Below are 19,132 nucleotides of genomic sequence, written 5' to 3' on the forward strand. Positions count from 1 at the left end.
TGGGGTTCGACAATGAACATGTCTAGAGCCTGTAGTTGGTCTCATGACGTATGCTTCAATGGTGGAGACACCCTGTATCTCTTAAGCCAAGGGAATTTCCTTTCTAATTTCCCCAATACTTAATTGTGCTTATGCAAAAAACAAAAAACAAAAAAACAAAAACAAAAAAAAAACTTGCCACACTAGCCCCTCCTTTTTAATTTTTATTCCTTTTCTATTTTTCTTCTTTAAAATTTATATTTATAGCTTCTAGATGGGATCCTGCCCACTTTCTTCTTTTTTTTTAACAGAACTATAGAACATGAATCATCTTATTCTGTCTCATATTTCTATGTCTTTCTACAAATTGGGGGGGTGGGGGAGTGGATGGTACCAGGGGCAAAGCAGTCTCATGAGATTTGAATAGAAATTAAAAAATGATCAGACTTTATTATCCAACCCAAAGTCAATGACAATAGAATCAAGAGACCCAAACTCCAACAAGCTATATCCAAAAGGGATCTGTTATGCTAGCAGTCCAGGGAGATAAGGGTGGAAGTATGTAATGCATACTAGAAACAGTGGCAGATGGAGGTCAACACCGGTGATGGGAATTGCCCTAATGCACTTTCACTATGTACATTAAATATAACTGTGAAAGACTTGTAATTCACATAAAATTCAATAAAAATTATTTTAAAATGGTAAACTTTGCAGAGAAACAAAGGTTAAAAATAAAAAAGAAAACAGAAGATATACTCCTTTATTTAATGGAAATACTACCTGACAAACATGTATTGTTGGATCCTAGTCAATCTTATGATTCTAGGGTAGAATCAGTAAACAGGTACTTAAGAAAATACAGTGAGACACTTGTTCAAATAGAAGGACTAGAAGTTCAAAGTTGTAACTCAACAATAACCCCACATATCCAATCTGTACATTCATACAGGATTTCACGTCACAAAACCCCAATAATATTGGTAGATCCTCAACATAAAGTTATTCAGAAATTACTTTCAATCTAATATGAAAAAGCTGGTTGCAGTTTGTTTAAAACTTTAAATTTGCAAGCCACTGACAATAGGTTTAGATTTAATGGTAATTTAGATTATTACCTCAGCATTAGATCCCTTTTCCACCAACTTTATTATTGGTACTTTGTTTTTGTCTTCTAACCCAAAACCATAGCTTCCTTCATTGGATTTAATCTGAAATTTAAAATATTAACATTATCAATGAATTAAGAAGTTACACATTAAACAATGTAATTACATATACTAAGATATTTATTAAATATGCTAATGCTAATAAAATATTTATTAAATATGCTAAAGCCATTAAGAACTTATCAATATACATTTTAACAATAATTTTTATTGTGACCAAAAGTGAATAACGTATCTTTCACAGTAATATTTAAGGTACATAGTGACAATGAATCTGAGTCATTCCTACCACCAAGCTTGTCCTTCTTTCACCCCTTTTTCCCAGTATGTGTCCCATATCTCCCTCCTTTACCTCCCAGAGTGCTAGTGTAATTGTTTCCCTTTGTGTATAGCTTGTGGTAGATAGAGTATTGATTCTGTTGTTGTTGACTTTGAATTTGGTGTTTAAGTCTGATTATTTTTTATTTCCACTCAATGTTCACACAGCTGTTTGGTCCTGGTACCATTCAATTTTTATTTTCCCCTTCAATTCATGAGGCAGAATAAGATGATTCAAGTTGTGTGGAAGAACTTATCAATGTACTAACAACTTACCAGCAATGACTTAGCTATAACATTTTCTATAACTTTTAAATCATGTTTCATAAGTCGATGCTTCATATTGGAGCCTTCCATTTCCTCATCCGCAAAAAAACGGAAAAGTAAAGGTTCATCTTTAAATTCACTTTTCTCAAGGACTAAAAGAAATAGAGATTCAAATTATTTTAATCAAGCCAAAAAATCAGATTCATCATAATTATTGACATCCAGTAAATACCAGTTCTATGACCTCAATTTTATTTATATTTATTGAACAAGTCAAATTTAAAAATATCCCTATATTATTTTCCTATTTCTTTCTGTAATTTGAAGTCACTATTTTTTTCTAGTAGAAAAAGTTTATTTCTTTTTTTAATATATAAAATCTTTATTTGAGCACCATGATTACACACATGATTGTAGTTGGGTTTCCATTATAAACAGAACAACCCCCTTCACCAGTGCAATATTCCCACCACCAATGCCCCCCTCACTATTTCCCCACCCCTGCCAATATTTGAGGCAGGTATTCTACTTCTCTCACTCATGAAGATTGTCATGATAGTTGTTAGTGTAGCTATTTCCCTAACTGCACTCACTACTCTTTGTGGTGAGCTTCATATTGTGAGCCAGTCCTTCCGGCCCTCACAATAATGCCTTTTGCTTTTCTTAAAACTCATAGATGAGTGACACTATTCTGCGTTAATTCTCTCCCTCTGACTTCAAGTCAATATTTTTTAAATTACTATTACTAAAAGATTTTCCATTTTTAAGATGAGTTTTTCCCCTATGTTTAGCTTTATAAACTTACTTTTTCAACAGACTAATATAACAAAAGATTATATTGAATCACAAATATGATTCATATTGAGTCATATTGCAAAAATATGTAATATAAAACATAGATACCTACATTGTTTTAAACTGTGGTAAAATTTTAAGTATGTTTTTAACGTCCTTCACAATTATGAGAAAATTTAAAATGTTATGTGGATGAGCAAGGCCCTCTGAGATCACTTTTATTCTACATTTCAAGTCAGAAATATATCTTCTGAGTGAAATATGATTTTAATTTTCACTATTTGCTAGTTATTTTTGTCCAAAAATATTAGTCCCAAATAACCTTCCTTCCTCAAAGGTCACTTTACCCCTATATCTGAATATTAATATAGTCTTCCAGTATTCTTCAAATTCCTTGATTAACCTAACTATGAGTTTACATTTTTAAAACATCTTTTTTCTTATTTAATTATCTTTAATGTCTTGAGGTCTCTCTGTTGGTACAGGTTAATTAATTCTGCCAGGCAACAAAAGGAAATGCAGTTATCCAAAAGCATTGTTCTCAGGTTCCAGTCTTTAGGGCTTACTCTTGGCTTTGTGCTCAGGAATAACTCCTGGCAGGATTCAGACAACCAGAGGTCACATATATATTTTACAATTAAAAGAGATTGTTTGTACTTATGGCATAAGATAGTAAGCAGAAAAAGAAAACTAAGTGAAATAATATAAATCTAAGGAGAACAAAATAATCAAATAAGAATAAAAATCAATCTTCAATGGATAGCCAATAAAGTAAGAGATTCTAATTTTTTCCTGACATAATTTTTAAAGCATTATTTAAAATGATCAAAAATAATTTCAATCATATATTCTCTCACTTAACTATTTTAATATACACTGGCATTCAAAAAATGAATCTGATCATTTCAAAGAGTTACATAAGATATTTTAAAACATCTCTCTCAAGTACTTGTTCTTCTGAAATCAGTATTGTCTAGAAAAATACAAGTCATGGCAACTGATAGATAACAACAATTAGACAAAGAAACATCACCAGCAGTGAAATTGAATACAGATGTAGTAATCTAACATGGACAAATGGCAGAGCCCATGGTACATCTCTAAATGACTTTACTGGAACACTGAAACTCAATTACATCCAAACAAAAACAAAACAGTGAGATACTTAGGATAAAAATTCTTACCATGGTGCATAAATCCATTGTCACAAAGTCCAATGCCAAATATCATTGCCTCTTCTCTGGTACGGCAATCCCCCTGTTAATAGCAAAAGTACTGCACAAGTTAACAGACAAAAGCTTTGTTGTATCTTTACTAAATTTGTTAATCTCATCTCTAGACTACAAAATTCATTTATATGTTAAGGTATACATTGCCTTCAGGAACCCTCTACACTTCTAACTCACTGTGATAACTAAAGCACTGTCTTGTCATTACATTACCAAAAATTCATATTTCAAAATAAATCAGACTATTTTACACAAAACTAGACATGTAATTAAAAGTTATGGGCACTGTTTCTCTTATTTCTTAAATCTTATATCCTAATTATACATTCAAGGAATACCGTACATAATAAAAACACTAAATCAAACATTATACTGTTTTATCAATGTTGTCAGCTTTTCTGATTTAAAAATAGGAACATCTAAAAAATAAAAATAGGAAGATCTTCCTCTTTAAGGTAATAAAGCATGTAAGTTAAGTATGAAGACTGACATCAAATTTGACTTCTAGGTTCAAATCCTGTTTCCTCTTTGTTGTGTGACTTCATCCACTGATATCACTGACTCATCACTACTCAGCAATTTGTATTTAGTCCTTAAATCATATTTGAAAAGTTTAAAGCAAGGTAACTTAACTTAAAATAATGTAACTTAACCAGAAACTATTTTGATTTACCTGTGCAATTAACCAATCTATCAATTTGTTAGCCATGACCACAGACTTGTACGTCCGTAAATGATAATCTTTATCTCTACAAAAGAAAAAAGATATCAAAACAATCAAGCAAGAAGATAAGAAAGGAAGAATTTAACTTAGCATAGGTATGCAAGCAACAAAATCTATGTAATGTCATCTGACTTGACTACTTGAATAATATGTAAATAAGAGCTTTACAATGTAGAGAATACATAAGCACTGCTTCACTGACTCAAGAGACTCGAAAATATACCAAAATAGAACATTTCTTCTTTCATTGTTTCTCTTATTCAAATAAATTATTACAGCAATACTATCAGATAACAAGCTAGAAATAAAATATTTCACTAAAAATAAAAACTAAACATAATTTTTTGCTGCTTGAATAGATTCTACTAAAAATCTCCCCTAAATATAGAGAATAAAACATCTCTTTGTATTTCCACTCCTGAATCTCCAGGAAATCTGGACTCACACTAGCAGAGCATTACTAGTGGCCTACTGATGTTAATGCTGAGAAGCTGTCATTATGTCTGATCAGACCATAGACACAGTGAAACCAAACCCCAGGGAACTAAGGGAAGCAACTAACTCTCCACATTAGACTTTTATTTCAAGGTAATTCCCAGATCTGAGAAATCATTCAATGTCAAGTTTGATACCAAAAGAATGCTTATGATCAAAACTGAGCCTCAAGGGCAGATGTTTAATTAATATTTTTTGCAGCCTGGGTCAAAAGAGAATGAGAAAATGACAGTCTTTTCAAAATGCTAAAATTATAAATCAAACTATAACTCTCTTGAAGTGATGAATAATTACTAGATATATTCAAGTACTTTAATCTCTGCCAGTACTTTACAATTATTATCTATACCGTTTTATCAACTTTCATTAGAGTTCCTTGAGGTGTATTTGAAACTTGTGAAAGTTCAATAATAACATACCCATTTAGCCAGTAATTAACAAATCTTTTTAAGTCTTTAAAATTCATTACCATGTTTCTGATATCTCCTACCATATTTCAACTTGCTATTCATGAGCAATAGTAAGAAAGAAAAGCACCGTTTATTAGAGATCATGCTTTTGTACATTCTTTACTTTAGCAATTTCTTTCCATCAGCTGGGTTCAGATATATTAGAAGCACACCTATCATATATTGTGCCTCATTTACAGCTTCCCTATAAATTTTCTCTTGAAAACTCATAACTACAGCCTGCCACCCATCTTGAGTCATATGTGCCTGCTATCTCAGTACAGATGCATCTACCTATAAAAGGACGTCTTTACATCTATGACTCTTCAGCCACCAATATCACAGCCAATCTATTTCCCCAGCACTTCTGCCCACCACCGGTCTTGAGTCCCGCATGACTTCTATCTCAATTCAGGTGAGTCTACCAAGAGAGGTACTTACTGTTGCCTACTACATCCAGGACCCCCTCAGCCACCAGTATCACCATCATTTGATTCTCCCCAGTGATTCACCCAGCCTACTACCTGTATTGAGTCCTGCCTGTCTGCTGTCCTCTTTCCAAACTGTGCAGACAATTTAATTTTAATATTTCCAGGCAGATTGAACTAAGCATTTTTTATCTTAGAAAATATATAGCCTCAAAACTCAGTTAAAACAAATAAAACAAATAAACAAAACAAATAATTAGTTGGCAAGTTTTCTTATCATACTTATATAACTTCACTTGGTTAGGAATATAACCTACAAGGTAAACATACTTCTAGTCACCTTTTATACAATCAATTCAACAGAAAACTTTCTAAACTACTGGGGAACCTGAAACTTCATCATCCCAACTCACTAAATGAAAATAACAATGGAAAAATTATGGAGGAAAAGTAATTGGACATATGGAGCACACCAAAACACCTGAGCCGCCTTTGAAATGAGGACCTAGAATTTATATTTAATGTTTTAGTAATAGAACTAAAAAGAGCATTAAACTGTGAAATTAAGCAATCAATTCAACAAACTTAAAGAACTCCTTCAGAAGATGAGGAAATCAATACAGATGGAATTGAAGGAACTAAAAAACAAGTTAGGAAGCCATAGTAGCAGAATTACACAATTGGAGAATCATATAAGCAAACCTGAAGAAAATTACAAGACAGCATTAATAAAGGAGTAAAAAAAAAAAGGAGAGACAAAAATTGAGAAAAATATAAAGTACTTAATGAACAGAGATAAGGGAAATAATTTTCAAATTGTAGGAATACCAAAAGGGGAGGGAAAGGGAAAGATCACTTAGTGAAAGAGATAATAGAGACATTCCCTACTATCTGGAAAGAGACTGTTATAGTCCAGGAGACAAAAAGCGTGCCAAATAAATAGACCCTAACAGAACAACACCAAGACACATAGATATTTAAATGAAAAAGAGAGTAAGAGACAGAGAGAGAAACACAGGCTAAAATTAGAAGACAGCTAACTGAATGGGACAAAAATTTTGCATTCAATACATCAAAGGTTTGATACCTATGATACATAGAGTACTCACAAAGGTTAACTCCACGAAACCTAAAAACTGCATCCAAAAATGGGGAACGGAAATGGACAATTCTCTGAGGAAGACCAACAAATGGCCAACAGGCACATAAAAAAAATGCTTATCATCACTTATCATTAGGAAAGTCCAAATCAAGATGGCAATGAGATATCATCTTACACCAGTGAAGATGACATATATCAAAAGTACTGGCAACAATATCTATTGGATGGAACATAGTGAGAAAGGAACTCTGATTCACTGTTGGTGGGAATGCTGCCTGGTCCAACCTCCTATAGAAAACAGCACGGAGGGTTCTCAGTAAACTCAAAATTGAGCTGCTATGTGACTCAGCATTCCCTCTTTTGGTTATCTATCTCTAGGACATAAAATATTTCATCAAAAATGTTGTATGTATACCACTATTCATTGCAGCACTCAGCACAATTACTAAGTTTTGCAATCAACTTATATGCCCAACAACAGATGAATGGATCATAAACATGTAATACATGTGTACAATGAAATACTACATAGACGTAAGGAATGATGAAATCATGCATTTTGTTGCAGCATGGACCATTGTCTAAATGGGAGTTGTCTCATACACTCTTGACCCCAGAGTATAGCTAGGAGAAAAAGAGAAACTGTGTGGAGGAGGAGAAATACAAATATGAAAGGATGAGAGCCAGGGGCCAAATGGTCTCAGATCCACTGGTGGAGATCGAAAAAAAAAAAAAGAACTAAACACCCAAGTCAAAGTCAACAACAATGGAATCAATAGATCCAAACTCTGACAATCTAAACTTAAAGTGGGCTATTATACTGGCAGCCTGGGGGTCAAAAGATGGAGCTATCGAATACTCTGGGAATATGGTGGAGGGAAATCACATTGGTGGCTGCATTTACCACGACTCATTGTATGCCTGAAACTCAGCTATAAAGGACTTTGTAAAGCCTAGTGATTTTAATAAAATTAAATTTAAATAAAGCCTCATAATTATGATTTCTTGTCAATGTAAATTCCTTCTTATCAATTTTATATAACTATCTTGATAAGAAATTCCATGTGGCTAAACTATATTTTCAGAAAATTGTCTCATATATAAATATGTACACAGCATACTCTGGTTTCTCTTCAGATCGCATAAATCTTTCGCCTTTTTAAAATGTACACAGGGAGAGAGAGATAATATAGGGGTTAAGGACTAGCCTCATGTATGGTTGATCAAGTTCAAATGCCAGAACTGAGCAATCTCAGGAAAAAGTGACCCCAGCACAGAACCAAGAGTTAGTTTCCAAAAGCATAACTGAGAGTGGTTCTCCTTATCTCTCCTCCCACAAAAATATACACAAATGACATGAACAATTAAGCCAATATTAGTTTTTACTAGTTTAATAGACATTTGTTACTGCATTAAATGACCATCTTTTATTATTAAGTAATCAAAAATATGTGCTGGGATTTGTGCCAGAACTAGAACAGAGTCAACAAACACTGTTTTTCCTTGAACTCTTTCTATTTGTGATGCCTCCCTGTGAAATCGGACATAGTACTTCCAGGACTAGGGTCAGAATCTAATTTTTGTACAAAATCTGACACCTGAAATATGTTCTCTATGAAAAGTTAGAGAGCCTAGCAAAACTATTTCTGTGTAAACTCTGCATTTTCTTGGAGCTGGACACCAAAATGAAAGAATAGAAATGCTGGACATCTACCATTTGGATTCTAAGGCCAAGATTGAAATCATTTATCTATTTTATGTTCTGTAAAATGTAGTCCAGTTATTACTCCAAAAGAAAACTCAAAGACTTCTGCTTTTTAAGTAAACTATATATTAATCTGATTTCTCCTTAAAGAAAACAGGTTTATGGTTTCAGAAGGAAAAACTATTATATATAAAATGTATTTATTATTCAAAAGGAATATTTATTTTCATTTATAAAATATTTCCCTTGGACAACAAAACTCTATTTAGAGAGTACTTTGAAATAAACATATCTATAAAAAGTTCTGATTATAAAAATTAATAAAAATATACTACATTGTGCATTAATTAAAAATACATGCAACACACAATGGTAAACATTTATAAAAAAGTATAAATACTGGGGCTGGCATGGTGGCACTAGAGGTAAGGTGTCTGCCTTGCCAGCACTAGCCTAGGACGGACCGTGGTTCAATCCCCCGGCATCCCATATGGTCCCCCAAGCCAGGAGCAACTTCTGAGCGCATAGCCAGGAGCATTTACCGGGTATGGCCCAAAAACCAAAAAAAAAAAAAGTATAAATACCTTTACAAACCTACTATCCATGAAGTTATTAATATAAGAGATATTTGTTATTAATTCTGTATTTACTTAAAAGTAATGACAAATAATTTTTAAGCAAGAATATAAAGGATGGGACCAAAGAGATAGCAATGGAGGTAAGGTGTTTGCCTTTCATGCAGAAGGTCATTGGTTCAAATCCCGGCATCCCATATGGTCCTTCATGCCTTCCAGGAGCAATTTCTGAGCATGGAGCCAGGAGTAACCCCTGAGTACTGCCAGGTGTAACCCAAAAACCAAAAAAGAAGAAGAAGAAGAAGAAGAAGAAGAAGAAGAAGAAGAAGAAGAAGAAGAAGAAGAAGAAGAAGAAGAAGAAGAAGAAGAAGAAGAAGAAGAAGAAGAAGAAGAAAAGAAGTAAGAAGAAGAAGAAGCAGAAGAAGAAGAAGAAGAAGAAGAAGAAGAAGAAGAAGAAGAAGAAGAAGAAGAAGAAGAAGAAGAAGAAGAAGAAGAAGAAGAAGAAGAAGAAGAAGAAGAAGAAGAAGAAGAAGAAGAAGGATAGAAAAGGCTGTAATAGAATTTTAGGAATATTTTAAATATCAATACTTAAAATAACTATTAGCACCAAAAATTTCTATTTTGAAAAAGAAAATATAATAAAGTGACATGTAAATAATATTTACCTAGTATGCAATTAAAAATTTCCATTTAACTATCTCACAGTTCGGAAATGACACTTACCTTATGACTGGAGTAAACAAACTATGAAGACGGCAATATAGTCTTACACCCTATTATAAAACAGATATGACAAAAGTAGGTGAGTTTACTCAAAACACAATTTTAAACTAAAAGGATTTCACTGTTAACTATCACAATCTCAACCAATTCCAAATGCTTCATAAAAATTCTTTTCTTTTCTTCCTTTATGTGCTCTGCTACAGTTTTTATTTCAATACCATGGCTTTTATGTGATGCTTATCTTTTTTTTTTCCTCTGGAGTGCTCACTGGATACTTTATTTGACACTTCTTATTGTACTGTTGTGGTGTTTCACCCTCTTTTTCCCCTACGTCTCTCAAACCTAGGATGAGAGCCTCTAGAAGAACTCTGCCCATGTTCGGAGTATTTAATTTTTTCCCCCAATTTATTACTTTTCTCTCCTTCAAACAAAACCACATAACTTGAACTATCTAGACCTGCCTCTCAATTAGAGGGGGAAATAAGGGAGGTACCAAAACAAACAGGGGTAGGCCCACTTAGTAGTAAGCTAGGTACAGAGGGGACCACTTATTCTAGCAGCCCCGTGGGTGAGGGAAGAGGATATGGGAGGTAGGACGGGAACAGAGGTGGAGGGAGGACAATTCGGTGGTGGGAATTCCCCTGATTTTATGATAATATGTACCTAAAATATTATTGTCAATGATATGTAACCCACTATGATTAAAATAAAAATTATATTAAAATTTAAAAAATATGACTTAGAGCAATAAAACCAAGAAAATAAAATTTTCATGATACAATTTAAAAAATAAATTTGTACCAGTGATATGTACTGCCACTTATATATTTTTATATTTATATAAGGTATATCAGACATTCAAAGAAACTGGGATTATATTTATTTTATTAATTTCTGTTATTTTATACACATTCACAAATCATGACCACATGTTTTCACATCTGAGTAATTTTGATGGATATGACACAGTCCAAGTGATGCAACTGCCTGCTAGCACTAGATAGGAGAATGAATGGTATAATATTATAATCCTTAAAACAGCAAGAAATAAATACTTGTTTTGTATATTTATTCAAGAATATCTGATGCCAGAAGTATGTTAAGTCTCTTAATAGCTTTTTAACAAGCTGAAATGTGAAAATGTAAGGTCTGCTCTTTATAAATCATATGAGATAGTTACCTTTGAAATCACATCCTGCATCTCATTTCTCGGATAAAATGTTCCATCATCATAACGAAATCTATATAACATCTGTTCTGGTTTGAATTGATGTTTATCAGTAACTAAGAACATAGAAATAATATATTAAAGTACTGATAATGGAAAAAAAGAAGGTAAAATTTTATAAAATACCTGTGCATATTTTTAATACAGCTTTTGTTTTCCTGGCACAATACTGTAAATGGCTTTTTTTCTAGATCCATAAGTTGTTTTGTTGAATTCATTTGAAATAAATTTAATAATTCTCAGAATAACTTAAGAACTAAATTCATGATAGTAATATTCAGTTAGCATATTTTTGTGTCATTTATTTATATTTAGATAAATATATGAATTTGTTTTTTAATATTCTCAACAATGCCACAAAGTCCTTCAAGGAGCAAATACTCCATTAATGTGATGGTTTTATTTTCAGTCTGAGTAAATTTTAGCATTTATCTTTTTTAGCCAACTCTTCAGGCAAGACCACACATACACTAATCTTGACAACTTACCATATGTGGAGATCCCTAAAGTTGATTACATAACTTAAATATACAACTGATTGCAAAATTGTAGGATTTCTTGAAGAAATAAATAGCTTTTATATGTCAGTTATTTTTTTCCAGTAAAAAAAAGGAGTAATTATCTTTTACTTCATTTTAGAAAAACATTTTAAATTTATAAATCTAACATTTTCTGCTTTCTGGAATAAACTCTTTTCTAAGCTGTATGATAAAACATCACAGCTCTAGAAAGGAAAGAAACATTAAATTGAAGCTTGAGTTTATACTTAAATGCTTTCTTTAAGGATAACATTTACAGCAAGATCATTTGCTGCAATAGACTCAATTTTCATGATTAAATGCAAAACGTTGATCTTTGCTTGTGTTTGTTTTTGGTGTTTGTTTGTTTCTTTGTTTGTTTTGCTAAAAAATGTTGGAAAAGGGGCCTGAGAGATAGTACAGTAGTAAGACATCGGCCTTGCCCACACTTGCCTAGGACGGACCACGGTTCAATTCCCCCCCAAACCCCCACCCCCGTCCCATATGGTCCCCCAAGCCAGGAGCGATTTCTGAGCACATAGCCAGGAGTAACCCCTGAGTGTCACCGGGTGTGGCCCAAAAATAAAAATCAAATAAACAAACAAAAACTTGGAAAAGAAAACAATGACAGAATTAATCCTTATAAACTACATTTTGTGAATCCAAAAGAAAGCCAAAATAAAATATCTGGGGGACATGCAGAGAACCTGAGGCCCTTACCAACAATACTTTCTATTGGTGGATCAATGCAGAGTCCTGAGGCTGCATTGCTGTGAGGCTGCAGCAGTGCTAGTATTTATCCAACTACCCCAATAACGCTTGGGGGTCTCCACAGCCAAACAAAGCAGTGATTGGGAGTGTGTGTGGTGCCAAGGATCAAACTGAGGTCAGCTGCATGCAAGGTGCATGCCTTAACCCTTGTACTATTTTCTGCAACTTCCTCTGCCAAGTGTTAATACACAAATACAGTATCTGTACACATGTACATATACAAATTCAGTTCTTTTATCCAAACCATATGCATGGATTATCGCCAGAACGCTGAGACAGGATTGCTGTCCCACCACCACCACCACTAAAAAAATATGATAATATAGGCTTGGTATTTTTTTTCTTCCATTTTAAACCAAAAAGAGAAGAAAAAAAAAAAAAAGCATGTGAAAAAGAGAAAGACAAATTTTTGAAATTCCATGACGTTTTAAAATCACTTATATGTAGTCACTATTTTCATCCTTTAAGATTCAGTGAAACTCTTTTCTTGATATTCCAAAATCTGTACAAGTATTGTGTCAACATAGTAGTGTAACCTATATCAAATGCAGTGCTGGAGCTGGAGCAATAGTACAGTGGGTAGGGCATATGTTTTGCATGTGGCAAACTTAGTGGATGCCTGGCATCCCATCCCCAAGAACCACCAGGAGAGATTCCTCAACACGCACGCGCACACACACACACACACACACACACACACACACACGAAACCAAACAAAATGCAGTGCTCATCTGAAATGCAAACTCTTGTAACACTGATAATTTGTCTGGAGTTAATTTCAGACTCATTGTTGGTCTGAAATAAACACCAAACAATTCTACATAGAATTCTCCCACCTTCTACTACCTAGAAAATAGGGTTTGTTTTTGAACTGGTGTGAGTTCGGGTCACTTGTGTAGTCACTTGTGACTATATTGTATCACACTTTTTCTGAAATCTATTTTTATAGCAGTAACCACTTTCTATTTTAATTTAGATTAAAAACATAAGTATTCATATGCGTTAGGAGTACTAGAGCATGCCCACAACAAAAATGCCAATCATCCTCCATTATAGTCCACTGGCCCCTTAGAGCAGCACCCTCTATCCACCCAAGTAACATGAGTTATGGACAGAGGGTCAAAAGCAAAGTTCTCCTAAGTAGCCAATACCTCTACAGATGATTCTAGAAAGATCCAGGGCTCTAAAACAACTAGGAAGATCTTCTAATTATTTATAAAGAAATAAGAATTTCAGGAGATACTGAGCAATTCTTTATTCTGAAAATGGAGCAGTAGGTCAATTATTTGGGAACCTCTAGTCTAAAACTTTGTTTTCAGTGGACATTTTTGCTTTGGAATTTTGAGTTGATATATATATTTTGGTTTAGGGCTATACCAGAAGTGTTCAGAATTACTCTAGGTGATGCTGGGGGAACCAACTAGTCTAGGGATCAAACTCAGGCATTGTGCATGCTCAGGGAAGTTCTCATCCCATTCAGCAGTCCTCGAGTCTCTTTGTTTGGCTTCTACCCCACCCCTAATAAGTGAAATCATCTATTACCGTATTTGCCGGCGTATAAGACGACCCCCTAATTTTGCAGTTAAAACATAGGTTTAGGCCTATATTTGCTGTATCAGACAGAACGTTCCTGTGCTGCAACTGTATGTACCACAGTGAGCCAATCACAACAAGCAAAGGTTCAAAGGTTAGAATATCATAGACTTCCTCTCTGACTCTGGCCAATCTCAGCAGGCTTTTGACAGTGTAGATTCCGGTCCAGAACATTGCATGTATAAAAAGCCTGCTTGGATTGGCTGAGTTAGAGAGGCGGTCCAAGCAGCCTGGCAGTGATTGGTGCAAGATCGAGTTGGAAAATTCGTTTTGTGGCAATATTCAGACAATTTTCGTTTAGCGGCATATTGAAACATTTTTCCGGATATACTTGGCGTATAAGACGACCCCCGATTTTCGGTAGACTCTTTTTTGTTTCAAAAGTTGTCTTATACGCTGGAAAATACGGTAATTGTATTTATTCTTCCAACTCATTTCACTTAGCATGAACCACCACCACCCACCCACCCCCGCCCCATCAATCCATGTTGCAACAAAAGGAATTGCTTTATCTTTTCTTATAGTTAAGAGTACTCCATTGAACATATACTATAGCTTCTTATCCACTCATCTCTTACTGATTGTATTTCTATCTTAGCAACAGTGAATAGCACTACAAACAAATATATGAGTTCATATATCTTTTCAAGTTGCTTTTTCGTAAATATTAAGGCTGGAATTTCTCAATAAAATATTTTATGTTACTATCTGGGAATATTCATGTTCCACATAGAGGCTGAACTACTTAACATTTTCAACAAAAGTGATAAAGGTTTTTTATTCTCCTCATCTGCAGCTTTTTGCTGTAGGTTACTCTCACAATGTGGTGATATCCCATCATTTTATTTATTTATTTTGATTTTGTTGGTCACACCCAGTGGTGGGAGATGATTACCACTAGCTCTGTGCTCTGGTGTCATTACTGGTGTTGCTCAGGAGACCATCAAGAGCAAGAGACCAAGACTGACTTCCTTTTATTGCAAAGCATCTTTGCATGCATTTAGCCAGCTACCTTTATTTTGAAATCCCTGAGGAAAAGTAATAATATACACTTTTTTATGTGCCTGTCTGATATTTATGTCTCTTTAGAAAAATGTCTGTACGTTACTTCTCTCCAATTTCCTGGTGAATTTTTTTGTTGAAATTTTTAGTTTATTATTTATCTTGTATTGTATACTCTAGTCCTTTGTCAGATGTACGATATGCAAATATTTTCTTTCATTCCACAGAAATTCATTTACATTTAGTGATAGCTTCTTTTGATGAGCAGAAATCTTTATGTTTGATTTAATTCCTTTACTTATGTCTTTATTTAACCTTGCTAATTTATTCCAATCACCAAACCTAGGACCTTTTTTTTCTGTTTGTTTTGATGCTATTTTCTTCTGTAGATTAAGCTCTACAACTTAGTTTTTTTTTAATCTATTTTGAATTAACTTTTGTGTGTAGTGGGAAATGGCAATCTAATTTTACTCATTGCATATGCTCCTATGTCGCAGGAGTTATTTTTAGACTCACAATCCTATACTACTGGTCTAAATGCACTTAATTCAATTTCAAAGTCTAATTACCATAGATTATAGTATGTATAAATTAATACTGGGGGATGCAATGCCACCTATCTACATTTTGAGGGATTGCTTCTGGATAATGGTTCAATATAAGAGGAGAAAAAATAAACATGAAGTACAGGGCCTAGAGTAGACTGCCATTGATTGGCTATGTAAAATATTCCAGTTTCTGCTCATAATGTACCCACTAAATTTTGTCAAGCTTACTAACTGTCCTTAATGTCTCTATCAACTTAAACAATAGCTCATGCATTGGGTTAAAGGGTGAGGGAGCAATATTGTAAATAGCCACCCTGTGAACTCACATATGGCTCCCCAGGCAACCCTAAAGTTTGGACAGCCCTTGTGTGTCATTATTTGTGTCATTACATGTTTGTTTGTCTTGTCCTCAGCAACCTATCCTTCCTCTGGCTTGAGGTAAAAGGATCTGAGTGTGATCTGAGTGGTTTTATTGTGGTAAATAGCCAGAAAAATTGCAGATGAAAGTTCTGTTCAATCAGACTCATAGAAATCAGGGGATTCTACTCGTATGCTGAGCAGTAACCATAGATCTGAGCCAATGTGGTCCAGAGTAGCTGTTGGGAATGTATGTTCAGTACCCTTAAAAAGATGCAGCATCAATGCCATCTGCAGTGACTCTTATGTAGACACTAGGTGTCTATATACTGCCTAATCAGCAGTAGGAGGGGCAGGGGAAGATACAGTCACAAATATCAATAATGACTGCAATTTTAAATTAAACTTTTAAATATGTATGTAATTTCACTATAGGTGTACTGACAAGTTATTAGCAACTGGTTTTCAAGGTAGTGTGAAGAAAAAAAATTTTCTGAATTATTTACCAACTCCAGTGGCATAAAAATTTTAAAACTAGCTAATTTCTTCTACTAAAAACAAGAATAGTTTTGAAACACAAGGTAAGACCATATCAAAATAATAAATATAATAATGCCAAAGCTTAGATAGCAATGAAACATAATTTATAAACTTTTGTTTCCATAATTTAATTTTGAGTAAGAACTGTGCTTCAAAACCAACTTGCCAAGTTTTTAAGAATTTAAAAACTAACTCTTGTGAAATTATGCAAGTCATCTTAAATACATCACTGTTATCACAGATAAGATCTCTGAATTCTCAAGTAAACATTTACAAAATAACTCATTGATCTAAACAAAATGAATTCAATCAGCATATATTACTTCAACTCAAGAATTCCAGGTAAAAGCAAGTACAGAAAGTTGTGTCTTCTGAAATTCTCAACAATACTTGCCATGTGAATAATAACAATAGTAATGAACCTGTCTTTGTTTTCTTACTTTCTTTAAAGCAGATGATTCATTCAACTTTATTTTAGAAGTTCTATTTTCACTAAAATGTTTCTGCACCACATGTGATGAAACAAGAATGTTAGGCACATATTTATACATTCTAACCAATTATTAATTTGAAGTTGCATAACATTTTCTCTTAACCTCCCAAACTGGGGAAATCTTTGAAGAGTTCATTTCTGCGACTTGAAAAAAAATGCATTTCTAGTGAAAAGAGTGGTATTATAACTAATCAATCCTAGTAAAAGTTATGATACAGGCTAATAAAGTGAAGTTGTAACAAATAAGAAAGAAAATTTACATAGATTATAGAGGATAACATAGTGCTGTATTTCTCAAAAGAGATTCACCAAATTATAAATATAATTCATAATTGTTTAAAATAATGCATGTTGTACAAAGTTAAATTCTCAATGATACTAAATTTTTTAATTTCTGTTTTTGTTTTTGTTTTTTTGTGGAGGGACCACACCTGGCAGCACTTAGGAGAATCAGTTGCCTGGGTCAGGAAAGATAGCACAGTGGTAGTGTGTTTGCCTTGCATGCTGCCGACGCAGGATGGACCTGTGTTTGATTCCTAGCATCTCATATGGTCCCCTGAGCCTGCCAAGAGCGATTTCTGAGGGCAGAGCCAGGAGTAATGTTACCCTGACTGCCATCAGGTATGGCCCCCACTCCTTCCCAAAAAAGAATCAGTGCTCCTGATTCTTCGTTCAAAAATTACTCTTGGCAGTGACCTAGGACCACATGGGATGCTGAGATTTGAGTTAGTCATGTGCAAAGCAAATATTCTACTTACTGTCCTATTTATTGCTCTACCAAATAAATTTTAATTTGGAATTCATCTACTGCTTCTCTTTAAAACTTTACTGTAGGGAAACTTGGCTTCTAGAGCAAAGAAGATAAGTGATTAGAACTGAAATTCTTCTATCCTGATATATATTCAGAAATACCTATCATGCTATTCTTCCTTCTTGTTTAAGGGCAATTAAAACTATGAAAAACGTTTTCACAGAATTGCACCTTTGTAATACTTCAAGATCTATCAGAAGTTATAAACTAGGTTAGTCTCTAGATAAATGTGCCCATATATATGTATATATATATATATATACATATATAGAGAGAGAGAGAAAATATTATTCCAACCTTATACTATACTAAATTACAATAGACTTGAATGTGTTTAACTAGCCCTTCCTCTTCAAACAAAACAATAATTGTTTTCTTACGATAAAAAAATCAATATTCATCCATCCATACTAATCATTACTTTATATGGTCCCATTGATCCCCTGAGCCTGTTGGGTATTATACAAAAACTAACTAAAAATAATTTTTAAAAAGAGTAAGAGGTGATTCAAATGTAACCTTTCTAGTTCTTGAAATAGTTCCCTCTTACTATAACTGAATGCTTGATAATTCTGAAAATAAAGGTTTCTAAAGGGTGAGGAGATAATTCAAAGATCGGGGGCACATGCCAGGCCTAACTGAAATCCTAAGTATCTCACAGACTCCTATGTTCAACTGAAAGCCCATCTAGTTAATAACCACTATGGAGACCCTGTATCTTCTGAGCATTGCTTGGAAGGGCCACACAGAGAAAGTCTAAGGAGGCCTGATATGAGCTATAAACAGATGTCTCTCTTTTAAATTTAATAGAAAGTCTTTATATGATTTTATGAGAATGTCTTGATCTCATGTTCATTTCATATATTTAATTTTTAAAATTTTGTTAAAGCAACATGATTTACAAAAGTCTTCCATAGTTAGATTTGTAGACATACTTTCTTCCAGACCCAATCCTACCACCAGTGTCTTTTTCCTCCACCACCCAGTTCCCAGGTGCTTTCCACACTTTGATAAGCATATCCTTTTTGTTTGGTTGAGTTTGATTTTCTTGCTTTCACTGTTGATTTTGTGTTTGTGGTTTTTGTGTTGTTGACTTTGTTGACTTTGAATATTCAGATGTAACACTCCTTTAGACCACCAATGTACTCAGATCCATTTGACTCCTGCTCTGCATTGCTTCTCATCTATTTCTTCTCCTCTATCTAGCCCCCTACATTTCTTTCCTTCTCTATCCTTATCCTCCCTATATTCTGGGGCCACAGTTGAGGCAAGCATCTTCCTTTCAAAAACTACATTTCCTCATTCAAAGGCC

The 19,132-nt window shown here is 33.9% G+C and overlaps 1 protein-coding gene across 1 annotated transcript in view; it reads right to left on the reverse strand.

The window, feature by feature from the left end:
* Positions 1–19,132, reverse strand: part of PREX2 (phosphatidylinositol-3,4,5-trisphosphate dependent Rac exchange factor 2) — a 304,551-nt gene that overhangs the window by 144,721 nt on the left and 140,698 nt on the right. The window contains exons 12-17 of the mRNA XM_049781797.1: positions 11,139–11,242; positions 9,959–10,008; positions 4,431–4,506; positions 3,713–3,785; positions 1,743–1,885; positions 1,098–1,190 (exon numbers count right to left, since the gene is read on the reverse strand). Of these exons, the coding sequence (XP_049637754.1) occupies positions 1,098–1,190; positions 1,743–1,885; positions 3,713–3,785; positions 4,431–4,506; positions 9,959–10,008; positions 11,139–11,242 (539 nt within the window). The remainder of the gene's footprint in view (positions 1–1,097; positions 1,191–1,742; positions 1,886–3,712; positions 3,786–4,430; positions 4,507–9,958; positions 10,009–11,138; positions 11,243–19,132) is intronic.

This window comes from Suncus etruscus, chromosome 10 (assembly GCF_024139225.1).
Source record: "Suncus etruscus isolate mSunEtr1 chromosome 10, mSunEtr1.pri.cur, whole genome shotgun sequence".
NCBI classification, from domain to species: Eukaryota; Metazoa; Chordata; class Mammalia; order Eulipotyphla; family Soricidae; genus Suncus; species Suncus etruscus.